The sequence below is a fragment of the Nylanderia fulva genome, unplaced genomic scaffold (assembly GCF_048542155.1).
Source record: "Nylanderia fulva isolate GAGA-0341 unplaced genomic scaffold, ASM4854215v1 Scaffold960, whole genome shotgun sequence".
Taxonomy (NCBI): domain Eukaryota; kingdom Metazoa; phylum Arthropoda; class Insecta; order Hymenoptera; family Formicidae; genus Nylanderia; species Nylanderia fulva.
Window position 1 is genome coordinate 4,543 of NW_028191091.1, and position 10,057 is coordinate 14,599.

The 10,057-nt window shown below is 35.3% G+C and overlaps 1 protein-coding gene across 1 annotated transcript; it reads right to left on the reverse strand.

The window, feature by feature from the left end:
* Window positions 1-221: 221 nt before the first annotated feature.
* On the reverse strand, window positions 222-4,221 carry LOC114944450 (uncharacterized). The gene is made up of 5 exons (XM_085490084.1): window positions 4,177-4,221; window positions 3,647-3,897; window positions 2,037-2,389; window positions 1,690-1,938; window positions 222-1,462 (listed from the first exon to the last, which is right to left on the reverse strand). Exons 1-5 carry the CDS (start codon window positions 4,219-4,221, stop codon window positions 222-224), a joined length of 2,139 nt encoding a protein of 712 aa, XP_085346210.1.
* Window positions 4,222-10,057: the final 5,836 nt, after the last annotated feature.

Below are 10,057 nucleotides of genomic sequence, written 5' to 3' on the forward strand. Positions count from 1 at the left end.
AAGGTAATGCTTTGGAAGTAGAATCGGAAATTTACGATCATATGAAAGGTCAGACAGTTGAAGTCGACCACCCACGCGTAGGATACCGGAGGGATCCAGGAACGGATCGAGAGAATGGATGGAGCATCAAACTGGTAACCTCGACTTGGCTTTGAAAGCGACGATTTCTTTTGAAAAGTATTCCGTTTGCATCTGTTTAATCCAGAATCTGTGCGCGGTTTTTATTTCATCGACTTGCAAAATAGAGAGACCTTGAGCAACATCTGGGACTCTCGTTCGAAACTTGAACCGAAGGACGTATGCGGTGACCCGTAGCGTGGCCACGTGGAGATATGATTGAAGGATTCAAAAAATTCCGCTCGATTTGAATGATGCGAGTGGACTGCATTTGACGCTTTCAATTCGGAATCATCTTCGGTGCAACTTATCGTAGATTGAACTGGCCAATTATCCTCGTTAAATTTCAGCCATACCGGGCCGTTCCACCAGGAACTGGAAGGCGTTAGCTGAGCTGGATTTATGCCGCGCGATGCGCAATCTGCGGGATTATCTTCTGTTGGCACATGCAGCCATGTCGCCGTAGGAAGCTTCGTTTGAATAGAAGACACTCTGTTAACTACAAATACTTTTAAATCTGATGGAGCCTTTTGCAACCATGCTAATACGATTGTCGAGTCACTCCAGCAAAACACAGGAATGTTTTGCAATTTCATCGCGTCAATAGTAAACGAAATACAGCGTGCTAGCAGCTGAGCCGCACAGAGCTCGAGTCGTGGAATCGAAATCGTTTTAATCGGAGCAACCTTGGTTTTTGATAGAAGAAGTCGAACATGACTATCGCCAGAATTCGTGACAATTTTTGAATAGACTACCGCTGCATAGGCTTTAGATGAAGCGTCGCAAAAGCCGTGTAAATGCAAGCACTGAATGTTACGCTCGAAGCCTAACCAACGAGGAACTTGCAGAGTCGTCAAGTGTAACATCTTTTCGCAAAAAGCATTCCATTCGGTTGTTATTTCCGCAGGAAGAATATCATCCCCTCCGTAGGAAAATTTCCACAGTTTTTGCAGTAGAATTTTGAGAGATATCGTGATCGGAGACACCCATCCGAGGGGATCGAATATTTTCGCTATCGTCGAAAGGATTTGTCGTTTCGAAATGTCGGTAGATGGTGGACGGAATTTTATTTCAAAGGAAAAATTATCATCGCAAGGTGTCCAATGAATACCGAGTATTTTTAATTGTTCAGCTTCTTGGAAAGGCTTGGAACTTGCTAGACCGTGATTCGCAGGATTTATATCTTGTAGAATTTCAAAATCGTTGCTGGCCCATTTTCTGAGATGAATGCCTGCGCTTAGTAAACAGCCGATTAGTTGGTCGCGTTTTTTAATCGTGGATGGTTTATCATCGCCTCCGGATAGGACATCGTCAACGTATATTTCATTTTGCAAAATTGCTTGAGCTAGTGGAAAACGCGAACTCTCGTCGATTGAAAGTTGTTTGAGCACGCGTTGGGCGAGATAAGGCGCGCAGGCAGTACCATAAGTAACGGTATTTAATGAATAAGTATGGACTGGCTCGTTCGGAATCGTACGCCACAATATTAATTGATATTGGCGATCGTCTGAATGAATCTGTATTGTCGAAACATTTGCTGAATATCAGCGGAAAAAACGTATTTGTACAAACGCCATTGAAGAATAATCGCCGGAAGATCGGCTTGTAACTTTGGACCAATCATAAGATGGTCATTCAAAGAAGTGTTATTCGAGGTATTTGCCGAGGCATTAAACACTACACGAAGTTTGGTTGTAGTATTGTCCTCGCGAATAACTGGATGATGAGGTAGAAACGTCGGTTGAAAGAAGCGTTGCACGTTTTCGATTTTTTGCATATGCCCGAGCTCTTCGTACTCGTTAAGAAAGTCGACGTATTGCCCTGAAATTTCCCGAGAATTGGCTAAACGTCGCTCTAGTTGCGCGAGTGAACGCGTAGCTACTGACCTTGACTCGCCGATTTTTATCGGAGGACCAGACTTGAAGGGTAAGCGGACAACATAGCGCCCTGAAGAATCGCGCATATGTGTCTCTTGAAAATGTAAGTTGCAACAAAGATTTTCTCTGAGAGAGCGTGTGTCGTTGGAATTTCTTCCAGCTCCCAAAAACGTCGGAGTTCGAAATCGAGATTGCCAGAAGTTGCTTGGTGAACGTGAATTCTTTGGCTATTTTTTTGGTTTGAAATAGGACCCGAAATGATCCACCTGAATATCGTTTCTTGCGCAAGTGTAGCATCGTTAGAAGCTTTCATTAAGCCACCCATCATAATTGAACCGTATAATTCGGCCCCGAGAAGTACTTCGATTGCACATTTGAGCTTGGATTTGGATTGGCTAGATTCAATTTGGAAAGAAACGGAATCTCTTGTAATTGGAAATGAGGTGGAATGTACGCTGTAATTTTTGGAACGACCAATGCTTTGGTATGAAGAATCGTATCATTTTTATTAGTCGCGCTGATAGAAATAGAGACGGCATGTTGAACGCAATTAGACGTAGTGTCACCGATGCCAGATACCTTTACGCGTGTTGAAATTAAGCGAGCTCTCAACATTTGAGCGACTCGTGACGAAACGAATGTGGCATCGGAACCTTGATCGATTAGTGCTCGCGTGTAAACATGTCGACCGTTTTCTGATCCTATACAAACACGTGCGGTAGCAGGAGCACGGGTTTAACTCCCGCGTTCACGTGTGAATGTACGTTGGACGCGTCATCGCATTGTCCAGAGTCTGTTGTTGTCGTTAAACTTGACCTTGAATTCTCGTGTAACAAAGTATGATGTTGTCTTTTACATTTCAAGCAAGTAAAGGAACTACGACAATTCGAAACGTAATGACCTTTGGTCAAACAATTTTTGCATATATTATTTTTTTGAACAAACTCTAGTCGATGCAAAATGCTTAACGCTTGAAATTTCTCGCAATGCATTAAACGATGTGTTTCGGAACAAAGAGCGCACGTACTCGCGGTTTGTATGGTGAGAACGCACTATATTATTTTTTTGTGCCGCATTTGGAATCGAGCGAGCACCGGAACTCTTTTCGGATGAGTTTCCGTTGGCGGACTTCGAGTTATCTCCGTCCTTGGATACAGCCTCAAGCGAACGAATTTGTGTATCTAGAAACGCGTATAGTTTTTCCATCGTAGGATATCTCCTCTCTGAACCTAAGCTGACTTCCCAATCTTTTCTCGTCAATTTGTCTAGTTTTTGTACAAGAATGTAGACTAAAATCATATCCCATTCATCTACAGAACATTTCAAGGCACGCAGAGCATTTATCGATTCCGATGAATTGGAGCGTAATTGTTTTAACCCGTACAGATCGTTAGACGAAACATTAGGAATGGTAAATAAACGTTTGAAATATGCGTCAATAATAACGCGTTGATTTTCGTAACGATTCGTGAGTTCCTTCCATGCAACATCGAAATTACTATCGGTTAGAGAAAGATGGGAAATCAACTTAGCAGCGTCGCCAGTAACCGCGGATAATAAATATTGCAATTTCTCGACTTGCGATATGGAACGGCGATTTTTAACGAGCGCAAGAAACAAATCGCGAAACGTTAGCCACTCGGTTACATTACCGGAGAAAGAAGGCAAGTTGATCTTCGGCAATCGGATCTCGTTGATGGACGTCGTTGCGGCCGCCCGTTGGTACAGGAATGGAAATTGAAGCGACGTTGAATGCCTCGAGTTTTTCTTGAAAAAAGTCGTAGGCTTGCATGTACGAGACCTCCGCCTTGTCTAGCAGCTTGCTCTTAAAGAAGGGAAGCTGTGCCGCGTCTGCGTCGGTTGCTACTGCCTCAATGATAGCGGCATTCTCCTGGCATTTATTCTAGTAATTTTGCAAGAGTTGAAATCGTCCTTTAGTGATGGCATGAGTTTGATTATCAACTCCAAGCTTTTGGAAATTCGTTATTGAGTTCGTTAAATAACGTAAATTCGTATCGAACGCAAATATTGCCTTGTCCATTTCGATCTATTGTCTTGCAGAGCTCGACCTTGTAAGGTAAACACGGTGTTGAAATGGAGAACGTATGTACGTGAGTCGAAATACTTCCTTGTCGTACGGAAATTTTTACTCGGAATGTAGCGCAATTGTTGAATGGCTCACTTGAAGTAGTTGCACTGCTTGCACGTGTATCTTGTTTGAATCCATCCGTTAATTTCTCGACACAGATCCGGCTCGAAGGACCATGTTTTGTATATTTTCTCCTTTGGGTTTTATCGGAGCTATCGCCTAGTTCTCTCTTGTGGACTGCGTCGATAGGTAAGGATAGATAGCAGGAACTAGTCTCTTTATTCTAAGTAAGAATACGTAATTTTTATTCTTCGGATCACAAATGTTCTTCTCGGGTTTACCGGACGGCTCGTCGTACCAGACTCGCCTTCCGTGCCGCATCGCTCCTTTTTAAAGACGCGGAAACTCTCTCCTAATTCGGCGCTTCGCCCTTGTGGACGCAATAACAAACTGTCGATGTACACAATTACAGAGAGCTCTCAGGAGCGTATATCGAAGGCGCGCGGGGATCACGGAAATTTAATTTTTTCCCAAACAGGAGCGCTTTGTCTATATTATACAAATCTATGATCTCTCAACATATGATTGTATTTTGTATGAATCGTAAAAATGCAAATATAATTTATAAAAAAAATAAAATAGACTTTTGAAAAAGAAATAGGGTTAAAAAAATAAAAATTATTCACTGACATAAAAATTATTACAGTTGATTTTTTGAATTGAACTATATATTTTGGCATAAATATATAGTTCATGCATTAATTTCCAAATGTTGATAGTTAATGTAGTTTTTTTCTAATTTATGTAGAAAGTTCACTTTTATTTTCTTTAAAATTATTTTAATTTTTGTTTTCTTTGTTGTACTCATAGCTACTAAAAAAAGAATTCATATATCTAATGAATTAATCCACGCATAAAATAAAAAATACTCATCCGTATTTTATAGTATATTTGCTATTAAGAAATACAGGGTATCTCAGACCACCCGTACATGCCGAATATTTTGAAAACGATTTTAAAGTTAACCATGAGACTTCTTTCATAACTGCTGCCAAGGTCAAATATTTATGATAAATTATTGAATTAAGGCCATGTGTAACGAGCAATACGATATTATTTTATTATTTAGAGGAAAATTCTTAATTTGAAATAATAATTACACAACGTTTCGAGCACTACTTGCTCCTCTTCAGTGCGCAAAAAAATCGTCTAAATAATCTTAACAAATTAATTAAAGTCCACAAGGACAAAAACGTGCATAACAATAATAATAATGTTGTCTACAAAATTAATTGTAAGGATTGTGAAGCTTCGTATGTTGGGCAAACAAAAGAAAATTACGCACTAGACTAAAAGAGCATATGAATAATATTAAATTTGATTCCTCCAAGCATTCTGTGGTCTCTAAACATATTATAGATAAAAACATGCTTTTGATTGGGATAACGTTAAAATACTTGATGTTGAATCTATTATTATAAAAGACTTATCTCGGAAATGATACACATCAAGGAACAAAGGCATGGTATAAATAATAACACAGACACCGAATTACTTAACAACGCGTATTTCGACATTCTAGAAGAAATATCGAATTTTTAGACTTATGTAAATGTTTATTTTGTGAGATCTGACACCTATTTATTCGATTTTTTAAAAGACTAGACAACAGTCAAGTACTAACAATAAGGCCAACAACAATTAGAAGCATCGTCATCTCAAGTTATTCGGAACAATTTGTAAGCATAAAGGTTCAATATTTTAGTATTTAATTTAATTTGTAATTTTTAATCTTTTTTTACATACACATTAGTGGAATCCTATTTTACAATTGAATAAATTCTTTAATTCAGTTAACAAATATCAAATAATTTGGAGAGGATGGACATAATCATTGCCAGATCGAGGGACTTTCGTCAAATAACGATAAGTGGTTCGTTTGGAGTAATGTATAAGTGTCACTCCGAGTTTTTATTAATAATTCTAAAATATTTTATGAATAACCGGACGAATCATTCTGCTTCTAATTGGGGTCTTACTTTGTCGAACTATTTTTAATGGTTTCAATTCATGTAAATATATTTTGCGTTATAACTATGACTTAACTATATAACTTATATTGACTATGTATTGCGGATTTTTTTATTAGAATTTTATGTATTTATTATTATCGTTATTTATTATCACTATTTTTTTGCGCACTGAAGAGGAGCAAGTAGTGCTCGAAACGTTTGTGTAATTATTATTTCAAATTAAGAATTTTCCTCTAAATAATAAAATAATATCGTATTGCTCGTTACACATGGCCTTAATTCAATAATTTATCATTGTTTTTATTGTCATACGAGCTTGAGCATTGGTATGTGATGGTTTGATTAGGTATCAAATATTTATCATCATTTTATGTATTTGTTAAACCCCTACAACTTTTGTTTAAAATATTTTTATCTGTCGTGCTCAGTTTTCAAAATATTTAGCGCATGTACGGGTGATCTAAGACATCCTGTATAATATTTGTTATTATTGATACATAGATAAGATTTTTTCACAAGTTATTATATTTCTGAAACAATCGATTGATCTTTTCGGCTTATTATTATCAATTATAATTACTAATTAATTAAGGAAGGAAGATATAGCTTAAAGCTGTGACCTCCAAGTGCCCGTCTCCGCTCACGTTTATTTATTTTGCGGACTGTTGGTCGTTAGGAAACTTCTGGACACACTAAGCTCAGACAAACTCAAAAAAAAATATTCGATTCTTGAAAATGACAAGATTTATTGTAGAACAAGCAAATCTTAATCGCGTCGGCCGCAGTCAATTACAACTCAATTACAATGTAATGCTCTATAAAATATCTCGGGGACTGTTGAAGACGAAGTGTCCGCGATCGTCTCTTCTTCCTATGTCCTAATTCAAAATTTGCTACTGAAAACAAACGATTTCTACCGAACGTTCCTCACTATGTTTTCACGCTTGTTGCCGCTGTTTTTCGCACGTGTTATCTGCGTGATCTCACCGTCGTCCGCGCGTTCCAAACAGAAGAAGTGTAATATTATCCTGACTTAAGTTCGTATCGTGCTTATTTCTAATGTTTTTATGTCTATAATATATTATTGTTCTATTTTCATAATGTCGACATGTAGCGCTGGAACGTTTCTTAGCTTGTTTGCTGTCAGAATAATACAGAACAGTAAAGGCTAGTATATATACTGACCGTAACTTTTTGCTGTAACCGTAAATTTAAGGATTCAACCAATCGTGTTGCTTGATTCGGCAACGCGATTGGTTGAATCCTTAAATTTACGGTTACAGCAAAAAGTTACGGCCAGTATAAACCAGCTTTAATTTACATAATTTTTCGGTTTTAAATATTTTTAAGGTTTTTTTTTAATTTTTATCTTACCGGAATATCACTTTATATAGAAAAAAAAATTATAAATATAAAATTGTTTTATATCCATGACACAAAACACACAGTCAAACAAAATATTTTACAATACACAATATACACCTCCTTCATCTCGGCCAATAGAGCCACACGCGATGTTATTGCGACAATTAAGAAAGAAAATTTGGAAACTAAGGAATTTGTATGCTTTGGTTGGGATCTCAGAAATTCCCCTTATTCCTCTCTTAATATTCTTATTATTGTTTCGTCGCGTCTGGGCCTAATTACGACGCTTTGGGGGTAAAAACATTGAGAGAAATATTAATTCGTAAGTGTCTGAATAGCTCAGCTGGAAGAGCAGTCGCCCCGGCAAGCGGAAGGTCTCGGGTTCGATTCCCGATTTAGCCGACTTTCGGACCAATATTTTTCTCGCCTATTTCTTTACAGGGAAAGTTAAGAGAGGAACAAGGGGAATTTCTGAGATCCCAACCATAGGATACAAATTCCTTAGTTTCCAAATTTTCTTTCTTAATTGTCGCAATAACATCGCGTGTGGCTCTATTGGCCGAGATGAAGGTGTATATTGTGTTTTTAAAATTTAAGGAGCCGACTTAATATTCTTAAAATATTTTACGTTGTGTACGCAATTATTGTGTCAATGTGTAATCGAAAAACAGTGAATCGTACATTACACAATGTTACAAAAATACTTTTTAGAATTTTCTCGTAACCACCACAAGTAGTGTCAACACTACTTGTGGTTACGAGAAAATGCATTGTCAAGTTGTGTTTAGTTATGTTCCATATTAATGTTTTACAAGTTTTCCATGTAGTTTTAAAACCATATTTTATCACAACAGCCTGAAGAGGACCCAATTTGGGGTCGAAACGTTGCATCTTTTTTAATAAAAGAATTTATCAACATAGCCAGTGTTGGTCAATTTAGCCTACTTAATAGAAGAATTTAACAACATAGCCAGTGTTGGTCAATTTAGCCTACTTCACCTTGTATTTTCATTTCAACTGGCTATATTATGATATATTAATTATTTTTCGTTCTGCATTCGTGCGGGTATTCGTATATTTGCTGTCATTTAACCTAATGCTATTGCCAAGAGGACAACAGAACAAAAGATAAGCAAGCAAATTTCCATTATATACATATAGTTTTATTTTGCCGAATTTGTATTACATACATAATTTTAATTCACCGAATTTCTGTTATATACATAATTATAAATCATCGAATTTCTATCATGTATATGATTTTAGTTAATCGACTTACTATTATGTACATAATATTAATTCTCAAATTTCTTTTTTCGTAGATAATTTTAATTCTTGTTCTTATATTATATACATAATGGAAATTCGGCAAATTAAAATTACGTACATAATGGATATTTGATAAATTTATATTTTGACAATTGTATGTATCGAGGGGTTAGTGTAGGAATAGTTATATATATATATATGTATATTAAAAGATTTAGTGTAAATAATTGTTAAAACGTGATAAATAAGTGTTTATTAATTTTGTGATTAAGTGGTTTCGACTACAGTTTCTTAGTTAGAAAGAAAAATAGATATTCGGCGAATTAAAATTATGTACATAGTAAAAATTTAACAAATTAAAATTATTTCGGACAATTCGAGAAATTTGGATAATTAAAATTATATACATAATAAAAATAAAGAATATTTGTGTACAAAATAAAAATTCGACGAATTTCCATTAAATACATAATTTTTAATCATGAATTTCTATTTAATACAGTAAATTAAAATTATGTACATAGTTTTAATTCTTTAATTTCTATTATGTTCATAATTTAATTTACCGAAATTCTATTATGTAAATAACTGAAATTGTACTTAATAGAAATTCACGAATAAAATGTACATAATAGAAATGCAGAAATTAAAATTATGTACATAATATAAATTCGATGAATTATAATTATGTATATAATAGAAATTCGACAAATAAAAATTATGTTTATAATAGAAATTCGGGAATTATAATTATGTACATAATAGAAATTTGATGAATTAAAATTATGTATATGGGGCATTATTTATGAAGTAATCCACCCAAATTTTCAAAGTTTTCCAATCACGCTGTTTGCAGAAAGTGTAGTCCTATCAAAAGTAAAATTATTCCTCAAGTTGTTTGGCCCACACCATACAGGCTCTGTGCATGTTTCATATTTACAAAGTATTTTAAGTTAACCGAAAAACATCATAGAGGAGTAAAAATAAATTGTTAAAAAGAAACAAAATAAGATTTAAAAAGCAGGGACATTTATTCTTTAACAATAAATGTTATTTTTCCTAAAATTGAGAGAATTAGAAGAGATTTTATAAAATACAAAATTTAAAAGCAAACGTAAGTTAATCGATATAACAAACGTTCCTGCTTTTTAAATCTTATTTTGTTTTTTTTTAACAATTTATTTTTACTCCTCTATGCTCTTTTTTCGGTTAACTTATCAAATACTTTATAAGTATGTATATATACATGTTTATATATGTATATATATCTAAAATACATATATATATAATATATGAGAAGTCACCAT

What these genes read in the sequence shown, in the direction of transcription:
- LOC114944450 (XM_085490084.1), bottom strand. Translation starts at nt 4,221, where the DNA reads ATGGATTCAAACAAGATACACGTGCAAGCAGTGCAACTACTTCAA. An exon ending in AAGCAGTGCAACTACTTCAA is followed by an intron (nt 3,898 to 4,176) that starts GTGAGCCATTCA and finishes CAAAATTACTAG; the next exon opens with AATAAATGCCAGGAGAATGC. An exon ending in GGCGATTATTCTTCAATGGC is followed by an intron (nt 1,463 to 1,689) that starts GTTTGTACAAAT and finishes GTTTTCCACTAG; the next exon opens with CTCAAGCAATTTTGCAAAAT.